At 44.9% G+C, this 23,639-nt stretch overlaps 3 protein-coding genes across 3 annotated transcripts; 2 read left to right on the top strand and 1 right to left on the bottom strand.

The window, feature by feature from the left end:
- Window positions 1–2,222: 2,222 nt before the first annotated feature.
- On the bottom strand, window positions 2,223–21,038 carry LOC143180469 (uncharacterized). Its single transcript, XM_076380211.1, has 2 exons — window positions 20,980–21,038; window positions 2,223–2,753 (listed from the first exon to the last, which is right to left on the bottom strand). Exons 1-2 carry the CDS (start codon window positions 20,989–20,991, stop codon window positions 2,319–2,321), a joined length of 447 nt encoding a protein of 148 aa, XP_076236326.1. The 5' UTR covers window positions 20,992–21,038; the 3' UTR covers window positions 2,223–2,318.
- On the top strand, window positions 9,802–15,502 carry LOC143180466 (band 7 protein AGAP004871). Its single transcript, XM_076380209.1, has 6 exons — window positions 9,802–10,003; window positions 10,238–10,418; window positions 11,259–11,420; window positions 13,794–13,959; window positions 14,145–14,379; window positions 15,366–15,502. The coding sequence occupies exons 1-5, from the start codon at window positions 9,817–9,819 to the stop codon at window positions 14,373–14,375; spliced, it is 927 nt and encodes a 308-aa protein (XP_076236324.1). The 5' UTR covers window positions 9,802–9,816; the 3' UTR covers window positions 14,376–14,379; window positions 15,366–15,502.
- Window positions 21,039–21,358: 320 nt separating the features above from the next.
- On the top strand, window positions 21,359–23,047 carry Ada (adenosine deaminase-like protein). The gene is made up of 7 exons (XM_076381081.1): window positions 21,359–21,462; window positions 21,549–21,679; window positions 21,795–21,986; window positions 22,070–22,307; window positions 22,386–22,521; window positions 22,591–22,691; window positions 22,765–23,047. The coding sequence occupies exons 1-7, from the start codon at window positions 21,424–21,426 to the stop codon at window positions 22,951–22,953; spliced, it is 1,026 nt and encodes a 341-aa protein (XP_076237196.1). The 5' UTR covers window positions 21,359–21,423; the 3' UTR covers window positions 22,954–23,047.
- The last annotated feature ends 592 nt before the right edge of the window (window positions 23,048–23,639 follow it).

Below are 23,639 nucleotides of genomic sequence, written 5' to 3'. Positions count from 1 at the left end.
AAACGCGCAGCGGAAACAGGAAAGGAGATGCCAGGAATTTAGCTGTAATCTATCGCTTCCCGTGGTAGGATCCTGATCGAGAGGATGGAATCGAGCGACACGGATGCTTCTCGCGTGAACAAATGGCATCCCCTGTGTCTTCCTGCTGCGCTAGGGCACGCGATTCCCTTCTCGTTCCGTCCATTTACCTCCATCCATGGTGAGTTCCATTATAATTTTGAATGGCGCTCGGGCGCATTTAACGAGACGCGGAACCGCTAATGAAAGCGAATTCCATTAATTATTCTTCCGCGCGTGTCCCTTACACGAAAAAGGGAGCATACGCGGTACGCGTGTCGCCCGCGTTATAAATTACTCGACTGCAAATAAGTCCAACAAACTCGAGGACGGATAGTCGTTTTTATCCATGGCCGACGATCCGTCATCCTTGACGATCGTGAAAAAGAGCACCGTTCCTGGCGGATTTCGTTAATGAGTTTAAGTGGCGTTGGTAATTCCGGTCTCGACGAAAGGACCGCTGCAAGAGGCAATCAAGGGGAACGCGCGTATTAAGAAGGTATCTTTCCATCGTCGCGAGTCCTCTCACCCTTCCGCGCTTAACGAACCTTTTAATATAATTGCGCTCCGCCATTTTCCGTTGTTTCGAACCTTTAAGCGTTTACCGTAATTCAGAGTCGAGAGATCGTTAATGAATCCCTTCACTAAATTCTGGAACCTTGTTCTAAGTGTTCGCGAGTTTAGACTATCTGGTTGAAGGGTTTCTATTTTTTTATCAAACAAGTGAAACACTTCAATCAACGGTATTACCCTGACTCTGCGCGCTCAGCGAAACACAGGGCAGCCGCTTTCGAGCTGAAAAACGAATGTCATTTCTTTATATTCTCAATGGTGTCGATATGTGTGTAATTGAACGCACAGGTACCATAGTCGTGGAAACGGGTGAGATGGAAGAGTTGCGAGAGACGAGAGGCAGCACGCGTGTGGGTTAATCCGGTTTTCTCCGATTTACTGCTCTCGCATGCGGAACACAGGAAGCAGCGTTGGAGCCATACGTGCTGGGCTTACCGTGAAAGCAAGGCCTCAAAGATACGTCCCTCGGACAGGATTAGCTTACGTAACGGTGATGCGCGCGGGAACGCACACTAATTATCTCGTCGAGCGAACGTTGCCGTGAAATATCCTCGCGGTTTTTGCCGGTTTTTAATTGACATGGGAACTCAACCGACTGCTCGGTTACCGCGGTGGATTATCGTTGACTGGCCGAGCGAATTAATCTATTCCCAAAACCGCACGTACACACCAAACCAGGGTTAACCATAATGTGTAATTTTGACCTGAAATTAAACTACTCGTTTAGAAGCATAGAAATTCCAGCGATCATATAGCTGAATAACTAGGATTTGCGGTGGGAGATTCTCAAACAGAAAGAAGAAAAATATGGACTAATAGAAGCTTATCCTCTACGAGTAATGCAATTTTGGCGCAACATGGCATTGGACCACTTGAGATAAGCCGGAAGGGGCGAACACTAGTCGAATGTTGGGTTATTATCGCGGACGCTATGAGGATCGACCAGAGTGTTCGATAGGTAGCTGCATAAATTGCATTCCAGTCGTGTTTGCGTGCACTTCGACCTACTGATTTCGCGTTCCGCGGCCTCGCACGATGACGCGACCACCACACCACCGATATGCTAGACCAATATTGCTAAGCGTTGCTTGCGACACGCAACGATCCTCGATCGAGCAAACGAGCACGAATTTAACCCCCTTAACGCTCGAGCCTGTGTCTAACTGGCTTTGGTGCATGCCTGTCACATTCAACAGTCGACGCGGCTGTCGGCTAGCGGTTTGCTTACTTTAACCGTTCAGCCGTTTAATTCGTTTTTGATTCACCGTTGACAATATCTGACAGGATCGTTGCTGGAAATTCACCAGTGACGCGTAACGCGCGAGAAGTTGGGAAAATTTAATTAACATCGTTCAAAAAGTCGCGTGAAATGTTGGAATACAGTGATCATTTCAATTTAAATAATTTTTCCTCGCAGTCCGTGTCGCATCCGCGACACGTTACCCTCTTCGCTGAATTTTACCTGGTATCCCGTTATTATTACTAGATAAATTTAATGGTTAATGAAATATTTGAATAATTGAATTGAACGGTACGAATGCGTGATGGAGTATTCAATATTTAAAAGCATGGAAACCGATGTTAATTAGCAATCCACTCAATTATGGTTTATAGTAACGTTACAGTTCTAATAATAATTTGAAGCCATTGTATCGAAGATGTTGTGCTCCTGTTGAAGTTAAAGAAGCCTAAAAGAAGTTTATAAAAATTCTCATTGCAATCGATGGCTGCTCGCAAAATGTTTGCAGCAGGTTCCAAGTTGTCGGCATTAATTTCGTCAGAACTAATCTCAGTCTACGATACGAACAGGATGCGTTAGTCGCGTGTATGTAAAGCGAAGCGGCTATCGGGCACATCCTGGCCGGAAGATCCTCTCTGGCCCGGCACGTACTAGCCATTACACCAAATCTGGAGACACGCCGAATGTCGACGATCGGGCTGCAAACGTTTAGTAGAATGGTCGAGCAGCCAAAATTATCTTGAATCATCCTTAACGAGCTGCGAACCCTCGTTGCCGATAGCAGTATCGCAGCGAGTGCCCCCGATACTTCCGTTTCGAACCGGCTCTCGCGTCCTTGCCACGCACAGGCTGCAGTAGATTCTGCCCGAGGGGATGCTGAAAGCTATAGGTCAGGCAGGGCTTTGATTTTGACTTCCAGCAAACTGCGAGATCGTTCGGAACAGTCTGAATGGACGTAAATTGCCAGCAACGATCACGCGGAAAAAGTTGAAAGATCAATTCAATATGTCTGATTCTCCGAGGGATGATCGGATGACTCTGCTAAACTTTCGTACGCGATTCATTTTGCTCGACAACCATATCGGTAAGATTATCGCAGGAAATTAGACTAGCGAGTTACCCGTCGTGCACGAGGATGATCGCGCTTTGGTTGAACAGCGCGCGTATTGCAACCAATGTACCGCAGCTCTGGTTATGAAATTCCCAAATGACGCGCTTCCCTCGTCCATGTCTCCGGTTGCTGTGAATACGAATGCAAACGTCGATATTTATTCCGACGTGTCTCTTCCAGCGTGTACACGGTGAGCGACTGTCGTTTCAAGGATATCGTTGAATTTTTAATAAAACACTGTAGTTTTCATCAGCCAGGCAAAAAGTCCACATCCGTAGCCATCGACGTGAGCTCACAGGCCATGTCTCGGGTCAAGAGTCGAAAATCTATATGTCTGTGCAGTAGGTACATACTTGCGAAAGACGTACGAGCATGTTGGGGGAAAGGGAAGGGATAGAGATAGGGAATGTAGGAGAGTTAACAACGTGATCACGGTTCAAGCACTCCCATAGGATCGCCGCATCGGCTAGTATCCCCTTTCTCGCTCCTTCTCTCGTGGCGCATACCTATTCGTGAATGTACTTCGAAGTAGACATCCTCTGAAGCGCGCGGGCGCGTAAGTACCGATAAACAGTAGCGCCAGATGTAGCAACTCAGCCCGTGTACCAGCGTGCATAAGTATGTATCCTATCATAAGCATGATACGAGATGAATAGATTTGCGTTTACAGCGTAGTACAGCGGCAGGAGTTGGGCTTACGCGAATGGAGACGTTGACAATTTCGTTAGCTCTCCTTTCTGCGACGAATGGAACCAGATCTGCAACAATCTCCTTTTTGCTGTCAGGTTAGAGGCATTTGTTGCTCAATCTTGTTTAGGGTTTGGCTGAAAACGCCCCCGCGAGGAGTAAATTGAGGCGACCGCACGATTTGCCGAAGAAATTTAACGCAAACAGCAGTTTGCAGCTCGTGGAACCCTCGCGTCCACATAAATCTCAGCCCCTAATGTTGGTTACATAACACCGGATCTACTATGCCGCAAAGTTTACGTAGTGAAGCACGAGGGTTCAAAGAATCACCGTCGTACGGGTCACCCGGACTCCTCCCCGTTTCCTTCTCTCGTAACACCTCGTTATCCTCGGGATTTACTCTCACAGGAACACGCGTAAGCCCTCGCAAGTGCGCGTGTGCGTTTACCTGCAAACACCGACGTAGACAGAGCAGGGGATGTGACTTCGTAGCGTAGGACGCCGCGCCGGAGGTCGTCAGTCACCGATCACCGATCCCTGGATAGCCGATGTACACAGCTAGGTACTTTGTTCCGCAGGATTTACACTGTTCTTGGCTTCTCGCCCCGTCCAATCGATGCGCCTCCCTCGTACATAAGCAGCTGTGCATCCGACGCGAATCTGCGCTCAAAATTATGGTTATACGTGTTGCAGAGGAGCTCTTCCTACTCCTTTTTACACAGTTCGCTCCAGACAAGACTTATCGATTCTTGCTTTCTCCTTCTTCGTTCGTGTCACATTAAACGAAGAAATGTCTGGGAATTCTCCGCGAGCAGCGTTATCAATCCTCAAAGTACACGAATACCGTAGATACGTGGAAAGTTTTCATCGGCAGGGTGTACAGAGGAGGAGGAATGTATCAAGGAAGCATAGTACACCTTCCTGGCTCGGTGCGTCCGCCTGCCCACGCGTATAATGCAATGCGTAGTACAATAAACATGAGCTGTAAACACCTTTGTGTGGGGCAACAAAACCAACAGACGATGAATAGCCACGAGCTGCACGTAACCCATCCAAAGCGTGAATCGCGTTCCATTACACGTTCCATTACACTCGTATGTACGTAATCTAAGGTTCAACCCATTTGGAGTAAATAGAGAAACCCTTATCGATTCCGGTGTTGGCGGTATGCACAATATCTGCCTTTGCACGAGGCTAATTTTGTCGTCTCTCCTAACAATTAATCGAAATATCATATTTCCCCATAGTACGTGTAATAAGCTGGATCGATGTAATAGAGAATATCCTCCATTGTAATAGAAGACGGTTGCGGCGTTATTACCGTCACTCTTAATTTTCGCTCGCCAGACACGGCACTTGAAGTCCATCCGATTGGATTTCAATAGATCCATCGTCGAATAGCATTGTTGCACCTGTAACCCTTAACCCGTGCCAGAGTATTCCGACGCGAATAGCGTACATTCAACGACGACAATCGACTTGCCTCGTAACGATATTTACATCGACCAGGTTAACTTTCAGCGTGGAATCCTCAGAGAAGTATGCAATCTGCAATAGGCCAATGAAATCGGTTGGATACCGAATATCGTATCCAGTTGAGACACTCGTGAATAGCTCAAATATTTTCCTCATCAGGCTCGCCTGTTATTTACTATCTGCTAGGTAACACGATATACGGTATTGTTTGTAGAGTGAAGTAGATTGGTATGATAGAATTTTTGAGTATGCAATATGGATCGCTGAATGTAGGTAATGATATTGTATCTAAAATAATTTTTAAAGAATAAAGTTTTCGGAAAAAGAATGTAGTGGTCCTAAAGACAGGTGTTTTTAATTGTAATTAAATTCTATTAAAATCACGTAAACGATTTTGCACATGGATTCGTACCAAATATAATCACGACCCGTGATTGGACAATACAATCAATTCCGGTCATCGAGCAGGGAGTTAATTAGTTCGTTGTGCGTCAGTCTACAAGCGAAGGTAACGAGAACATCGATGAGGAGACATTTCCCGTGGAAATGTATGGAGATGTGCGAGGATAGAAACTCATAGACATTGCCTTAATTTGGTCTAATGTTGATCCGTTGCGTCGGTTTCGTGCCTATAACGCTATGTAACTCTAATAGTCAGGATCGCGTTGCGACTAAGACAGATTATCTGAAAGTAAATACGGCATTATACCGTGTAATCTAGATGCTGCGAAGCTTCTTAGTCATTAGAAGCAGTATCAGCTTACAAGGTTATCCGACAGCTGATTATTATTAATAGGCTAAATATCTATTGGCAGCGCGCCAGCGCATATTGACATTCACAGGACCGTGTGTACACATATCTGTACTCTGTACACTCTAACACGTCAGGCAAGAGAGTGAGCCGTCTTTTCATTCTCGCACCGTCGCCCGATTTCACTTTGTCTGACCGATCTTCTTCTACTGACAGTGAGTAGAATGGCTCGCGATCAGGCAAAGTAGAGGAAGAACGTCCTTTCTTGAAATAATCGTCTCATACGGGCTAACGACTTTCTAATTTGACTTTTTAATTGAAACGAGTGGAAAAAGAGAAATGGCTCGTTCTTTTGTACGAGCGCGAATCATAAAAAGTTATAGTTACCCGGTGTGGAGTAAAAAATTGCTCGATAAATTCGAACAATGTCGGCCGCGGCTCATAAATTAACCCGTATAAAAAAAAGAAGGAGATACTATCGGCGCGTGGCAATGAATAAATCTCGATCGAAACGGCGGCGTGATCACAGTAAAATTAATTGGGAGTAATTGCGCGCGTTTAGGCAGCGATCGATTATTTTTAATTGGCACAGAGCGAGAGCGATGAACATAAGGGAAGGATCGATCGTGAAACGCAAAATTTGTGATGTTTGCGATACGTGTTTCATCGACGTTTCTGCCATGACTCATAGTCTAATTGTTATTCTTGGAAGCGATAGTTTATGAACGTCTTCCGGTTTTGTATACGGTGATTTGCTTCAATCTGCAGCTGACCATGTTATTAGCAACACTCGAGTACAAACAGTTTACTCCAAAACTCGCGGAAGCGGAGAGCAGAAGTCGCGTACAACATTTCCCTGGCACTTGCTGCCTGGAGATATTTTTTCGTGCACACACGAAGCCAATAAATCGCAATTTTAGCAATTCAGTAGCTAACCGAGTGATGATTCAATGTCACGAGGTCGTTAACCATGAAATACGCGTCTCGCAATTTCCCAACTGATCCCAAGGAATAGCTGAAAATAAAGTTCACCCACGCATGTAGATTAGCCTGATCGTACCGTTTCCTGCTGGTTCAGCAGAATCGTAAATGAATGGTCCAGTCGGATTGGAATTGCGATGATTTCGCGATCCGCATTAGGACACGCAAAGCCAGAAAGGTAGAGGCGTACAGGGTCGTATTTGTAGATCGTGACTGTTTTTAGCGCAATCGAAACGACTTACATTAATACGGCTCGAGTTTACCTGTGTCAGCTGAAACTTGCAAATTCACCCTACAAAATCTGTTTTATCCATCTAATGTACGCAGGAAGAAGCGTAAAAGTTTTACGCGATCATTTTCTTAGGGGAAACTCCTGGTACTTGAAACAAGGCGTTCTATCGCCATTTTTCAACGATAGTTTAGCAAAGTTGTTTCGCCGCTGGCCGGCAGTTATCGTTTATCGTTGCGAAGAGAACGACCGGTGTTCACTGGCAGTGCGTCGAGATTCAAATCGAGAAGAGGAACGTTCTTCGAGCAACCGTGAACTCATTGCACGGACACGGTTTCATTAGACTAATGGATTTCGATACTCGGAACGCGAACTCTCGCAACACGAAACTCCAAGTAATCAAAGCGATGGAAAGAAAAGTCCTGAGAGGTTTAAACCTTCTTGACAAGGTGACGCGCAGGGGAAAGCGAAAGCCCAAGAGTCGCTGACAAAAAGCCTGTTGCAGTAGATCCTTGCGAAATTATTTAATCGAGGAACTTTCGAGAACGAATCTACGGTGAAACAGAAGGGGACGCATATCAACGACCGCCTATACTCCTCTTTACACTTTACTCTCGACTAAATCTTCCAACAGCTCGCGGTTGTACGGAAGATCCACTACCACTGTGCTACGTGTTATATTATTATTTTATTAGTCATAATTTAGTTACTTATTCTCCTTGATTTTGAAAGGAAAGCAGACTGTAGACGCCTAACGCTATCGCAGGTCATGTCTTGTTTGATCGTATCACCCAGGCAGCGATTCTCCGTCGCCCCGTTACTCGGGATTACGTTCTGCTCACCGCGTTAAATGGTTAATTGCAAGAATAAAGTTACCCTCGCCGTTATCGACCGAAATGAAACGTTAAGTCAGATTTAAAACGATTTTCTCGAGACGACCATGACGTTCTCGGTCCGACGAGCCGTAATTACCGCGATATTAAAATATTCACGGCGAGTCTCCGCCATATTGTTCTTTAGGATGCGTTTCGAAAGCGCGCGAAACGAAGGAAAGGCATTTATCGATGACGAAGAGCAGACGCGTTGGAGCCTTCGACCATTGCCGCAGCAAAACAGTGCCCCTCGTTTAACCACCGTGCGCAATTACTCATTATGTATATAAACAGTGAACGTGTTCGTACGGCGTGACGATGGTTAATTTGGTAGAGGTTTGTGGTCGGTGTTGAGGTTGGTGCGTGCGGTAGTAGCCAGCCGACGAGACCTAACCGAACCGGACCAGAGCAGCCCAGAACGGACGCGTCTCTCGTCGCGGTTGCTCGGGATCGAACCCTCGTCCACGATTCAATCTTCCTGCCCGCTATCACGTTAGCAGATTCGCAAGTCCTTTAACTCGCCGTCTTAGCAACCAAATCACCCTCTTCAGAATCCATTTCGTGAGTTATTCCTTTAATTATTGGCAAATGTTCATGCTTAAGGAGCCTTTCTACAGGGCGAGATCGAACAAATTCTCTTTTTCCAAACATACATTCGAAAATCCAGCTTAGAGTTTCCTTATAAAGTAAATCTGGAAGACGACGCAGTTTTACCGATCTAAAGTAGAGAAACTCCTTAATATGGTATTCGAATTTCCCTTTACCGTGGACGGATTTGCGAGTTTGCGAACTACGCGTTGCACTTGGGGCTGTCGGGGATGGTAGAGTTTCGAACCGTTCCGACTTGGACGAATAGATCGTTGGCTGATTCTCACATTCGAAATTCTCCGCGATTTCGGTTTCGCAGCGTGTTAAAGAGTGGGACAGCTCGACGATTCTTGCGGTTTCACCCAGGCGAGAATTTCTTCTGTCGCTGCCGAAGGAAGAAGAGAAGACAAATTCTTGGTGCGTTGCGGTGTGGCGTGGCATGGTGCATTACGGGTGCGCGAAAACCGACAGCGGTGGAGTCGAGTGCTTCGTTGAGTTCAGTGAGATACGTACCACGTTGCTCGATGCCATTCTCTCGTTGCTGTTCAATAAGGGTTCAAAACAGGGTGAAGGGACGAGGACAGGAAAAACAAAGGGAACTTAATTTGCATGCGAATAGTCGTTTTCCGAATTGAGCGTTCCGTGTTCCTGTTATCGTCATTATTGCGACGCAAGAGAGAATACGTTTCAATCGACATTCAGTTTTCATCCCTTTCATGAACCTCTCGTAATCTCCTCGCGCAGTTCGTCGCTAGTTAAGTCGCCAAGAAGGAGGGGCGAGAGCAAGCGATTCGAGATGCCTTCGCTCGAACTCGGCGAGATAAAGTCGCGAGACAAAAATTGCGAGAGGCTACGGACGAGACAGCGCGGGGAGGTGTGCGATGAAATTAACGAAAAGGGCTGTTGGCGAGAGAGGGACGGATTACTTTTCTGACAGTCGTTCCATTTCACGCGCAATTTGCCGAGGACGTTCCGCTTAAAAGACCTTTGCATGATTGCTTTCGTACAGAGCACGAACGAGCGGGACAACGCGGTCGGTCAAAGGAGGAAGATCGCTAAGCGTGTAACCAGTGACGAATCGCTCTATCGAGTGCTCGTTAATTACACACTCGTTCCGCCAGGAGCGATCGACTGTCTTCGAAAAGCAATCTCGTTTGCCTCTGTTCGCTCCGAACGATCCTTCGCTTTTTCCAAGAGGTTTTGCATCTTTTCTGTTGGTCTGTTGCAAAAATAGAGACTCGAAACGCAGAGATGGTGGAGGACGACAGAATCGGCGTAATGACGAGATTCGTCGAGGTGCTCGCCACCATAGGATCCTTTTTGCTTGTGCTTGTTACGCTTCCATTCTCGCTGTGCTTCACCTTCAAGGTCGTCCAAGAATACGAAAGGGCAGTCGTTTTCAGAATGGGTCGCTCAAAGGGAGAAGCTTACGGACCAGGTAAATATCGTGCAATTTCGCCTTCCTTGTAAACCACCTGCTTGGAAAATCTTGTAACTTCTAGCGAATTTTCTGAGGAACAAACGCCCTCGACGCGAACGAGAACCCTGAATACGAACGAAGACTTTAGTGCGATCGCGTCGATCTGTAAAATAGAATCCTCAGACTTTCGACTCGCTCTGATCCTAGACAATGCCTCTACTATTTTATTTGAAACAGCGTTGCCTTTGGCAGGAACGTTCTTCGTGATGCCATGCGTGGATAAGTGCGTGCGAGTCGATCTGCGGACTGTGTCGTTCGACGTTCCGCCCCAAGAAGTGCTCACCAAGGATTCCGTGACAGTCAGCGTCGACGCAGTTGTCTATTACCGCATAAAGGAGCCCCTGAGTGCTGTGATCAAAATAGCCAATTACAGGTACGCGAAATACGTAACAATAGTGACAAAAGTCGAATACGTATAGCTTCAGAAGTTATTGATCCTGAGAGATGCTGAAACTTTGGCTCCTTCTCGCGACGAAATGAAAGGGGACAAAGCCTATGTCGAGATACAACCGAACTCGACATTCAAGGGGTAACATGAATTAATTAGATTTCCTTAGACTAGGCTTAATTAACGTGAATACGGTTTTCTGAAATTTTAATTAGCATCACAAGAGCCGTGTACATACCAGAGACGAGATCGTCTCGAGAGTGAATCAACAGCGGACGAGAAAAATGCGAGAGACGGCTCCTCGAAGACTTACGAGAGCGTGACAGAATTACTTGGATAATTTGTGACGACGCAAGGAACTAGACGAGTCGCGTAAAAGTTGCAACAATTTCTCCTGAACGACGTTGTTTTCGCGTCTGGGAGAAATAATTACGGGGACTCTAAATTATAGGTTTTTGCTTTAGAAACTAATGCAGGACATTTAATAATAGCTTGACGACTAAAACGACACCTACATCGTGATAAGGGAAAAGGGAACGGTGGATTTACTGTCCCTCGTGTCTGGGAAAAGGCTATTTAGTACGCGCGTTTCTAAGCCGCCCACGCGACAGCTTCCGCGACGCGGTCGACGTTTAATTAACTAGAGCACGCCAGTCCGATGTTCAATTATGGGAAAAACGGCGGCGTAATTAAAGTTATACGCGTATGTGTGTCCAGCTGTACGTATAATTTGACAAACTCCCTAATGAATGTAAAAAGATCACATGTTTGCCAACGTTTTGCGTCGTGAAACCTGAACAAACATTGGACGCTCGCTGTTTCCAGTCATTCTACTCGATTATTGGCTGCAAGCACGCTGAGAACGGTTCTTGGAACAAGGAGCTTGGCCGAGATCCTGGCCGAACGAGAAACTGTCTCTCACACCATGCAGACTTCTCTCGATGAGGCCACGGATCCTTGGGGTGTCAAAGTCGAACGTGTCGAAATGTAAGTCCAACATGAAAAGCCAATTGAATAAGATGCTTCTATCTTTTCACGTTTTTCCCGAATCTGGATCTATTTCCTTATCGATTCATTTCACAGTGATGTGGATACCTAGCTTATCAGTCTATAACTCGCACTTCGCATATTTTCTTTAATACATAACAAAAGAATAATCATCATAAAACGTCCGATCACTCGGCGATAAATTCGAGAGGGGTGCGAAAAAACTATTCTAGACATTCATGCTGTTTTATCGGGAAACCTGTACTGACAGCTCGAGAATGGTGAATCGAGCAGGCTTAATGCAATCGAAAGTCAGTCAGTTGGCGCAAGGAAGAATGGTTAACCAATCGATCATCGCGAGTAGAGCGAATGCTTGATCTGTATGCCCAAACGATAAATATCGTTTCGCGCAGAAAAGAGCTTATCGGGTTGGCACGGTTACGCTACACTCGAAAGTGTATTGCGCTCCATTGAGCTTATTGGAAAGAATCCATGGTGAAATATAGTCATGATCGAGCCACGTCTCAAGCACTGCGATGGAATCACTTGAAGCTCACAGTAGCCGCGTTATTGTTAGAATTTAGAAAATTTCATCCACTGATTTCCGTCGCAATTTCTTGCGTATATCTGCCGTTTATGGTAGAGCTTCTACGCTTTCTTGCCAGGTTGTCTGATCACACCGATATATCGTGCTTATATATCTCACAAAATCGTTCAAACGATCATGCCAATTGATGCTGGATGGCCGTGATTCTTTGACGCAAAGGATCTGAAAAAACGAACCGGCTAAAACGTACGAAATACAAGGAACGAGAACTCTTCTGGAAGACCGCAACAACTCAATGGCACTCGAGGCTATGTATGCGAGTAATTAAATACATCTCTCGTGTCGTCTCAAAGCGAAAACCGCGGTACCTTTTACGAAGTTAGCTCCCGAGCGATCCGGGGACATCGAGTCAGGTCAATCGAAACGAAAAAGTTCGCAGGCAGAAAAAACCCTCTCGAGGTTCTGAGGCTTTCCTACCTAGGCAGCGTCGTTCTACTCAAAGAAAAAACGTGAAATGAGCATCGCATTAAAAAATTACGCGACTACATCCGCGTAAACACAGAAACGCGATGCAGGTGCACGGTGAAGCAGGTACACGCGTTGCATGGTCGACTCGCGGCGTGCAGTGGGGTGTGCAGCTACGTGGACGTGCATACAAGCGGACAGAGGCTCGAGAATAGTCTCGACCCTATTCGTTGACGACCTATCCAAAAAGGGAAGAACCCTCTGCTCTCGACGAGGATGCGCGCATCTTCCAATAGCCAGACGCTGCTGTCGCGTGGTTCTAAAGCCGAAAAAAACTCGAGTGCCTTCCAAAGGGCTCCTTTGCAAGTGAACTAGAGGGTCGTCGAAGGGAAGTCCCGTGCACACGTCTTTACGTAAGCGAGAGTGTCGAGATTTCTTTAACTCCTGACCTTTTCTACTTAAAAATCTACTGTGCCAGGTTTCATTCGTAACCACTTCAAAATCAAACACGGAGCTTTGTACAAGTACACCTTTATTCTTAACGCAACGAGCTTAAAAGGGCCTCGTGGTTTTCATCTCGACTTCAAGCAATGCGTACAATTTGAACTGCAGGATGGAACCTGGAAACTCTCTACTGCCATATAAACTATTATAACACTGAAATTTGTTCACCCCTTCTTGATGTTTCCGACATAAACGTGCAGATATACGACGAATTACGGACGAAATTGTTTAAACTAACATAGATGGGTTAACTTTCTTAATTAATAGATTGATGCCGTAAAAGTTTCGCTTTCCTCGCTGTCTGGGACGCTCAGACACGAACGATTTCGCGCAATTTACGACAGCGATTCTAGGGAAATTCGATAACTGTGAACGCAGTTCAGCACGGAATAGCTGGCTTGAACATCGGATTCACAGCGATCGTTCGTTCCGCAGAAGCATATTCTTTTGTCTGAGAACGGGGCCATCGAAGGGGTAACATAAAACAAAGGGAGAATCTTCTTTATTCTCAGCGTGTCTACCCCGAGAAAGTTGCGCTCTTCTCTGTAACTCGAAGCTACCCTCGAACGTGTCCCTCTTCCTTGCTTTTACAAGGCGTTGCGTAACTCGTGGCTATCTATTACGACAAAAAAATATAGTTGAAACGAAGTACTCCTATTCCCCAAAGGCTTGTCTACACGGACCAGTCAAAGAATCGAAATTTTTCACGCAAGTGTCAATTTTGCTTCTTCCTCGTTTCGTGGTACGTTCATCTTGCAATCGTTTCCACGCGTTATAAAACGCGCAGTAGATGGGAATGTATGTAGGCGTAAATAAACTCGGACACAGGTAAACCAAACGAAACGTTCCTGATTTAGAAAGGACGTTCGACTTCCGGTGCAGCTGCAACGAGCCATGGCCACAGAGGCAGAAGCTGCAAGGGAGGCACGGGCAAAAGTGATTGCGGCGGAAGGAGAGATGTTGGCTTCACGTGCTCTGAAAGAGGCAAGTGATGTCATTTCCACGAGTCCAGCTGCTCTTCAGGTACGTTGCGAGGTTCGAGCTACCTTTTCGAGAAACGACCAAGATTGTTTTTCAATTTAACGGTGAATTTGTTGCTCGACAACTGAAAACTATCGTTATGTGTACTACTCAAGAGATGAACCAACTCTCTTTGAAAGCAAGTCGGTTTCCCGATGGCTTGTTTCACTCATTTTTTATGCCAGCAGCTACGATACCTGCAAACTCTGAGCAACATATCTGCGGAGAAGAACTCCACCATCATCTTCCCCTTGCCAGTCGAATTTTTAACTCCCTTTTTCCCTAGCGGGCTTCGTGCAAACGTGATTCAAGAGAGTCTTCAAGTATCACAGGAGCCAATCGAACTCACCCCGCCGAAATCTCGATCCGAGATTCACTTGAACATCGGCAGCAGTCAACCATCGACCCAAGGAGATTAGTAAGGTATTTAAAAATAAGACTAAGTGCTTGGAAATTAGTGTTGTCACGTTCCCCAGTTATTCGCAGTAAAAGTTAATAGCGCGAGACATTCGGTTTAAACAGTAGAGGCGAGCGCAAAGAGATCGAGTCTCGTCGAGATTGTTGCAGGAGCACGGCGCGGCGCGAGCTCTGAAGCGAGGGCTGGCTGATACGCCACGGTGCGTAAATAAATACTCTCGTAGGAATTCAGACGTGCGTGTGCAGACTCGTCGACCCCCGTAAAGTTTCCACGTCACGTTCGAGGCGTTATAGCGTACCGTGAAAGTGCCCCCATCCCCTCGTTCAGCCGCCTCCTCGCGTGCCCCTCTCGCGAGAACTTTAAGTCGAGGAAAAGTGAAACGTACGTGCCGCACCGTCCTCCTCTTTATGAAACGACATAAAACGAGAGCTACACGCGATCTTATATTGAAATTTACGTATCAAATGATAACGGTGGCTCCCGCCTAACGAGCCCCTCGAATCGGGTTGCCTCTTTCGCGTTCCAGTAGCCGCAGGGGGGCGTTCAATTACTCCCGCGCTAGAAAAACGACAGAATTCGTTATCGGTGTCAAGAGCGACCATTCGACTCCTGGAACATTAAACGTCGCGCGAACAAGAACAGAAACGAACAAAAAGTATAAATTCTGACGTTATTATGCTGCAACGGGGTCGCCGCGCATTTCCTTCCGTTTTTAACGGAACAAAATATCCCGCCCGTAATGTATGTAGAATGTTTTATAAACAGCAGAGGAGCTTTAACTCGGACTATTATTTACGCGGAAAATTCTTCTGTGAATTATAGCGTTTGTTAGCCGTGTGCCACGACACACGGCCACCGCCAGAATTAAAAAAGCTTCCACCGTTGAGCGTGAAAACTTCCAGAAAGTGGACTGTTAAAAAAAAACATTTTCCCACGGACACAGAGATTATCGCAATGGGCCCGAAGCTAATAAATTAATCTCCCTGTACAGATTTGCTGGGCAAGCGAACGCCACCCCAAAAGTTGAGGAGACTCGAAGGAAGGCTTAGTCGCGTCTATGGAACGAATGGAACAAATGAAGAGGATACTTGAGAAAACTATTGAAATGCCCTTGGATGTGCACAGGTGTCTGCTAGCGCAAGTACTGCAAATGCAGTCAGTGTTTCAAGGAGGTGTAATTAAAGGAACGACTTCGAGCCAACTGACCGAGCTACAGAATTTTGCTGGCGACATTTCGTGTTTGAGAGGAACTAATATTGAAGATCGTAATTAATAAACACGGTGGTCCACGGGGTACTAATTGCTTCGAGAACAAATATTTGTCGACGAAATTAATTCGTACGCCGTCAGATGTCGCACGGACACGCACGTAGTCCAAGATAACGGAAGGATACGTAGCAATTAGCTTTAAAACGTTGAAACCTTGTCGCGTGTACCTGGGTAGTATCGAAGTTGGACAAGAAAAGGAGATAAATCTCGCGGATCTGATAATTCAATCTCCAACTCGTAACTCGCCGTGAAATGCGATTTTCGGTATAAATCTTTCGAAAAGTTGCGCTCGCGCCGGGAACATTTTTTAAAATTTGTACAACGTACAACCTCGACCTGCGAATATTTTTCTGATCTATGACCAATATTCCATGGACGCGACGGGTAAATTTACGGCGAGCTCTCTCACTGTTACACATGGGATTATTAATATATTGCTAATCTTTTATTATACTATGCCATTTCGTTCGACTTTAAATCCAGCGAGGGAGATCCACCAACTGAGTTTTATATAGGTTTCCCAGTCCACATTAACGATTACAACAGCCACGATTCACGGCTAATTAATGGCAATGAACGCAGAGGGCTCATTGAAAGCGAAGCCAGTATTGTTAGTCTCTTTTCGAGGCAAATTCGCGCGGAAACGGCCGCTCGTGAAACGCGACCGGTCGCTATTTATCACAGAAGCGGAAACGAATTTCTTGCGCAAGATGCAGGATGCGTTTACAAGCGCAGATCTTTTCAGCGGCTCGCGTGCCGAGAATACCACTCCTGCCCGCGAATAACCAACGTCAAGTTAGCAGGGTAAGTTACGAGGGGATTCAGTTGTAGCTCTTACCATTTTCCTTTTTTCTCCCTCGGCCAGTCGAGAACAGGGGATGAAAATAACGCGGATCGTAGATTGTTCTCTCGTCCGGGCTCGTCCACCGTCAAAACGAATGGGCGGATACTGTTGGCAGTGGCTGACTTTCAATCTGAGCGCTGTATTAAATAAACAGAATTTTAGACTCGAAATGATCTACCTGTGGGACACGTTTTTATGGCACATGTGTTCCGTCAGACAAAGTAATAATACGTAATGGTATAGCTTTATTATACAGCATTATTCTTTATGGCCTTCGTTTAATTACCACGCCATGGCGAATGGATGAAAAAAGTGCAGGTGAGAAGAGCAGAGTGGGTATGCGAAGAGACAATATGATCGTACATTAAAGGAAGAATTCGCGGCATAGAACCCAGCTTTCTGGGGTTCGTTGGAATATTCGTGCTACGGAAAGAGAAGGTTCAGGTCACGAAGACCGCTTTCAACGTGAACCAGCGGTATGCATTCAGCGAATCCGATAATTCCCATCGCGGCTATCGTCGGCTTCCTAGCCTCAGACCAAAGGAACGCTAGCAGCTTGTTTTTCGCATTACTAACCGGGATGAGGAATCTTGGGGGATGCAGCGAAGGAACAACAGAGGGGGTTGGAACGCGGTATTGTCGTCGGTCCGCCGCGCCGCGGAGCGTCTCTGGGATTTAGTATTCGCTTCCTTAACCCTGCGTAATTTCTTACGGACGATAATTAGCGGCCGCTCCCAACCAGGCCAGCGTCGACGGTGGTTTACGGTTGCAATTAAAAAATTTTTAATTCCGCGGAGGCTTTCCCCTCCCTCGATGAATTCACGTCGCCTTCTTCCCGCCGTAACACGCCTGCTCGCTCGCCGCGTTAACTTTTCACACCGTTCCTTCTTCACCCACACTTATTTTACTCGAACCTGACGCGAACTTTTCACCTTCAGCGCCACCCCCTGCCTCCCTCCACTTTTCACGCTGCAAGTCATTTTTCCGCCGGAAAATTAAGTCTGAAATCCCTAGATGACTTAGCTATGGTTAGCTTAATTTTGGTGTCCTCTCTCCCTCTGTTGCCCGCGGGTTAAAAAGGAAACTCAGCGAAGAAATATTAACTTCTGCCCTCTGAGCGTTTCTCCCAGTGTGTCTTTTACTTGGTGTCTCATTCCTAAGGGCATCGATACTGTTTATGAAGTTAGTATCTTGGAATTTTTCTTGGCAGATATCTGAAGTAACGCCACGACTATAACCATTGGCAAGAAGAGATTCGACCCAACTGGCAAGGGTTTAATCTTCGGAGCAAGGAGATGAATAGCATTCGCGCACAATTACCCTACCCTCATGCGCTTCGACGCGTATTCGCCAGAATCGAGATACTGTACACCAGAGAATAATTCCACCGCATGAAATTAAGGGATGATAGCGTTCACCCGAGCTTAACCCCTGCCGAAGACGTGGCTGTGCAGCGAGAGACTGTCGCCTGTTCGATCGTTAATCAGATTACCCGATGCGATCGCTCAAAGATGCGTCGCAAACTACGAACTACGAACCGGAGGAAATGCCGTCAAAGGCTGAAAACAAGGGAAATTTTCTTGCAAGACGTTCCCTCATCTATTTTCGCAAATGCTGTATTCTCAGAAAAAATTGGCAAACAATATGGCAAATAAATAAATCGTGCTTGGCAATATACCTGTCGAAATGAGCGATTAAGGTTTCATCGAGTGGGGAGGTTGGCTTTACCAAGATTTTTCGTACATTCCCCTAGACACGTTCTCCCAATCGAATACTCTCTCACGGATCTCGCTGCTTCCACGCGGCAAGAAATGCTCCATCTAACGCCTTCTCCACCTACAAAATAATTTCTCGAAGGGATAGTCTGGAAATGGGTGAGTTATGTTGTCTGAAGTTTTATGTTTCCAGCTCCGACCCCCACCCGGGGTTACACACTGCCCCCGCGTCTCTTACTTCTCCAACTTTTCGGACGGCATAAAGTGAAGAAGAAACGTGACCAGGGCTTCGTATAGCTCTCGTATGAGCGACAAAACGATTTCTCGTGTCCGTCGGTCCACGAATCGATCGACCCACGCGATAGAAGCAATTAAATGTCCATAGTGTCCAATTTCTAATCATTTTCCCGCGCTAAGAACGAAACGACCAACGCACTGTGGGCCTCGGTGAATACGTTATTCCATTAATTTCGTCAACGTGGAAGTCGGTGAACCGTTTAAAAAGTAGCGCGAGCGCGGCGCCGTTTAAAGTTATTCCAGTAGCTCTAATGCTGGCTCCAGGGAGGATTAAAGCGAGACCTACGAGCGAGGCAGAGGGGTTCAATGAACCAGAAAGGGCGGAGGTACGCGAAAAGTGCGACCTAATTTTATGTAACGGAACCGACCGACCACTTTACTCTTTGTTCGAGGAAACGTATTTCGCCCGGCGACTTCGCGGACCCTATTGTCTCCGAGGGAAGAGGGTGGAGCTGGGCAAAATGTTGCGAACCGTTTGAGGGTTGAACGCGAATCGACAGGTTCGCTCAAGATTTTCTGGACCTTCCACTCCAGAATGCCGAAATAAAGGCATTGAAGGGAGCAGCTCGCTTCACCGAGCCATTCAATTCAACGCAAACTTCCTTAAGAGCTCCTGACTGCAGAGATCCCGCGTGACATTGAGATTCGCGGCACGACGACGTTCCGGCTGCTAAGGATCGGAACACCCCCGGAAACGAAAGGTTCCGCTGAACGCGACCGAGCTGGCTATCGACAAGGGCTTAGCCTAGAGAGAGTGGAAAGGGGCAAGCAGCAGTCGGCGGTCAATGGAAGGCAAATTGCACTTATTTCGAAGCATAAACCGGGACCATAAATAAGGGGAGAGGAAATCGCGCGTGCGATAGCTGGCGTTTAACCTGGAGGGCTCCTTCACCCTTGAAATATCGTTTGGAGCGGCTCCTCGTAGGGTGCAGATATTAGGTGGATCGCGTAGCGTCGCGTCGAGTCGCGTCGAGTCGCCGAGGGTGAAGCAGGGGCAAAAACGCAGCGGCGGAAATAAAAATGAAACGGGGCTAAGGAAAAAGCTGGTGGGAGGGTGTTACTGCCACTGGCTTTCATTATGCAGCCTCTTATAGTTGGCGTAACTCCCATTGGTCGTAAATGTGAATTACGACTGGCCGAAATAGCTTGGCGTACCTTACTGTATCCACGTACGAAAAACCCCTTTTCCCGCGCCAGTCCACCAACCGACGATAATTTATTCCGTCGAGGACCGCGTGGCCGATGAATGAAAATGGCCGTCGACCTTTGCAGAGCAGTGGTTTTTTTCCTCCCCACTAACAATTGCCAGCGGCAAGTTCCGTCAGTGACGAGACAGGAATTAAACGGAGCCGAGCGGGAGTCGAAATGGCTTCGACGATTTGAACGCGCTCCAAACGATCCCTCCCCCTCGATCGTCCAGCTTGTCTGTCTTTTCGATCTCTCCCAGAACATTCCTCTACTTGAACCAACACTTTTCACGAAACACTTCTCGTAGGCAGAAAATACTAAATTTCAGGGTATCATATCGGTGACAAAAAAGACTGTTGCTGTTAAACTGGTTTTAATTGCGTTACTGTGCTTTCAGTGTACTCGAGTTAAAAATGTTTTAGAAAGCCACTTCACTGTCTAAAAGGTCCAATAACTGTCCATCAAAGTAAAATGTGCAACGACTACGACGTAAATAAATGAGCTGCAGCAGCAATGCATTTAACTCGATTTCGATGGTAAACTATTTAACTGGAGAACCACTGAACAAAAATCAATTGAAAGTTCTAGACGAGAAGTTGAACGGACGTTGTGCGGGTCGTTCGAGCCGCTGTACCTGAGATTGATCGGTTGCTTCGATCGGACGATAAATAGCATCCTTCAGACGTCGGAAGCACTCGAGGCGATAAAGCTTGGACAGGCGAGTTGGCTAGCCGCAACCTGTCTGATCGATAATTAACGCCGCGCACAGTGCGTTCAGTGCGTAGAGCGTACAGTCCAATTATTGATATTTCGGGGTATCCGGTGGCGTTAACTCGTTCCACGTGGTTAGCGGTGTGTTCGCCGCTAGATTATGGTTTAGAGTGGTAGCGCTACCGAACGATGAATACGATAGTACCCGATCGGAACGTTGCCTATCGATTTTCAAAATTATCATGCAAACAGGCCCGCTCAGTAATAGGTTAATTACCAGATCTGCCTGCCCGTTAACTCCCGTTAACTCTGCTTAATGTAAATCATTTTCGCTTCCAACAGCTTTACAATTGCGCCTGATAATAAATTGCGCGCAAACTAATTGCGAACTCTTTGTCTCGTCTGCGGGCTGGCAATTACACGCCGCGAGCAACTGTTCGCGGCTAATTCCGCGGATCATATGGTTGCCGAAACAAAGCTGAATCGCTTCAAACACCAATTCCATCGGACATTGTTTTCGGGTACCCTTCCATGTATCATGCATCGTGCCTACACAATTTAATTTACTTTCAATTACTTACCGAGCTGTGCATGAAGAGTCGATGTCAGCAATATCACCTTCTTGGTAGCGAAGCAAGTGTTATTAAGTAGAACGTACCACCAGCACGATGCACATAAATATACTATTAAAAGAATTATTTTTAGAACCACAGTTTAGAGAGGAAAATGGCACTTTCTCACTCCGACTAAATTTTCGTGAAGTTTAGTCGAAACAGGCGCTGTGCAACTACAACCACCTAGCGGTGAAACCTTATGAACTAACGCTCCCCTTTCTATTCATTTCAATTCCTTCCGCTTTTAACGCTGTAATCTTCTTCCGGACTTAATCGATAATGTTGGGTGTGACATGAAGATGATAAAAACCTCACGTCGAGTGCGAAGTCTAGTCTGTACTTTGTCAACGCTTGTACGTCTGGATTATTTGTTTATAATTATAGTCACTTGCGGTATAGATAACTTTTACAATGAATTTAGAAAAGTTTTGTCAATCGTTACCAAAAGTAGTATGTATATTTTCTATAACTACATACGATTTACATACTTTTAAGATACAGAAATGAATTAAGATAACGAGTTTTTTGTTTAACAGGAACTCCACGCTCATTTAAATGGTTCTTTGAGCCCTAGTACTTTAAAGTCATTATACAGAATGCAAAATCCCAATGCAGAAGATTCCGATAATATAATTATGAACGTTGAAAAGTTCTCATCACTAGGCGAGTACGAATAGCACTTTTGTATAAAGTTTTATTTCATTTAAAGTATAGGTATATATCATACGTTGTATAAAGTGCACTACATAGTATACTAAATAAGAACAAAATTTGTTTAATAGGTGTTTTAAAGTATTTGACATTGCTCATTCCTTAACTGTTACACCAAAGGCAATTTTACATTGTACTTACAATGTAATTAAAGAGTTCCATGAAGATAATGTGATATATTTAGAACTTAGAAGCACACCTCGTGCTATTAACGGACAAATGACAAAAGACGAATATGTAGAATTTATGATAAAAGCAATTCAGTGAGTATAGTCAAATATCATTCCATTAATTTTAAACTTAAAGAGAATTAACACTGATTAATGCGAATTGTTTTAAATTACAGAACTTGTAAGACAGATTTTCCAAATATACTTGTTAAACTATTAATCTCTATTAATCGCAAACAAGGATACAAAGCAGCACAGGAGAATATACAATTAGCAATCAATTTTTTTAAAAAATATCCAGAGTACATTGTAGGACTTGATCTTAGCGGAGATCCAATGACAGGAGAAGCATTTCTAGAACTGTTAAAAAAGGCTAGAACGGCTGGACTAAAAATTACAGCCCACTGTGCAGAGGTACAATTTGAGAGGCATTAACATTAATTCTGTCAAACTAGTAAATATCTTAGATATTTCGTATTTCCTTTTTTCCAGGTTCCAAATGTAATAGAAATAGAAGATATTTTAGAATTCCAACCAGACAGATTAGGACACTGTACTTGCATACATCCCAGCTTGCAAGGCTCGGATAGATTGTTTAATATGCTTCTTAATTCCAAAATACCCGTAGGTAAGAACTGCAATGTTATACATTTTTGTTATTAGATAAATTATAATACTTATCTTATCCTTTATCTAGAATTATGTTTAACATCAAATGTTCAGTGTAAAACAGTGCCTTCTTATGAAGCCCATCAGTTTAAGTATTTGTATGAAGCTGGACATCCTGTTTGTCTTGCTGTAAGTAAAATTTGACCTATTATATCATGTAAAAAGTAAAGTCCAGTCTTAAATGATTGTATGTTTTTTTCAGACCGATGATAAAGGTGTTTTTCATACTACCTTGTCAAAAGAATATGAAATAGCCAGTTCAACGTTTGGTTTAGGACGAGAGGAACTCCTGAAATTATGTACATCATCTGTACATTACGCTTTTGCAACAACAGAAGAAAAAAATGTATTACTGTCTAGGATTGAGAAGTTCCGTAGAGAAAGTACATGAAACCAGAAACTAAATTATTTAAACTTTACCTAAACAAGAATAATAGATCTTAACAAATTAGGAGAACCGTTAATATAAAAGTAATGTCAATTTTATTCGTTATGATACTCGTGATTTCGTTTACATAGATTTACAGATAACTAACTTGCTAATTATGAAGACTGCAATAATTAAATGTCATCAGTGTTCTGTTTTTCTTTTGATAATATCATATATAATATATACAACATTTATAATAATCGTTACAATATTATACTTGTAAATGTGATGCTGCATCTTTGCTTCGACAGTGACGACACAAATTAGTAATACCTATGAATCAGATAAACGTTAACAATTGCCTCTCAAACTTCGTACCAAAAATCACAATCGAGCTTGACGAAAAGCTCCAACCTCGCGTATTTACGCGAACTTCATTTCTTGACGTATCACGTTTCTAATAACGTGTGTCAATTTCACGTTTCGGAATCCAGCCAAAAATAAAGGGGACAAACTTAGCACCATTCGAAAAGAAAATATCAAACTAGAGCAAAAACTGTATTTGTGTTTCTTATTAAGTTTCAAAATCGAAGATGTACATACGTTTTGCCCGAAATTTCATACGAGATACGGGGAGCTACAAGGATTCCATTTTTTTTTGCTTCGGCGCAGATCTTTTTATAATTTTTTTTCCATTTATTTAGAAC

This window comes from Calliopsis andreniformis, chromosome 6 (assembly GCF_051401765.1).
Source record: "Calliopsis andreniformis isolate RMS-2024a chromosome 6, iyCalAndr_principal, whole genome shotgun sequence".
Classification (NCBI taxonomy): Eukaryota; Metazoa; Arthropoda; class Insecta; order Hymenoptera; family Andrenidae; genus Calliopsis; species Calliopsis andreniformis.
This window is presented reverse-complemented; position numbering and strand designations above follow the sequence as displayed.

Excerpts from the sequence above, each read along its gene's own strand:
- LOC143180466 (XM_076380209.1), top strand. The coding sequence starts at position 9,817 with ATGGTGGAGGACGACAGAATCGGCGTAATGACGAGATTCGTCGAGGTG. Across the intron at positions 10,004-10,237 it reads GGGAGAAGCTTACGGACCAG|GAACGTTCTTCGTGATGCCA; the intron begins GTAAATATCGTG and ends TGCCTTTGGCAG. Across the intron at positions 11,421-13,793 it reads AAAGTCGAACGTGTCGAAAT|AAAGGACGTTCGACTTCCGG; the intron begins GTAAGTCCAACA and ends TTCCTGATTTAG.
- Ada (XM_076381081.1), top strand. The coding sequence starts at position 21,424 with ATGAATTTAGAAAAGTTTTGTCAATCGTTACCAAAAGTA. Across the intron at positions 21,680-21,794 it reads AAGTTCTCATCACTAGGCGA|GTGTTTTAAAGTATTTGACA; the intron begins GTACGAATAGCA and ends TTTGTTTAATAG. Across the intron at positions 22,522-22,590 it reads TAATTCCAAAATACCCGTAG|AATTATGTTTAACATCAAAT; the intron begins GTAAGAACTGCA and ends TCCTTTATCTAG.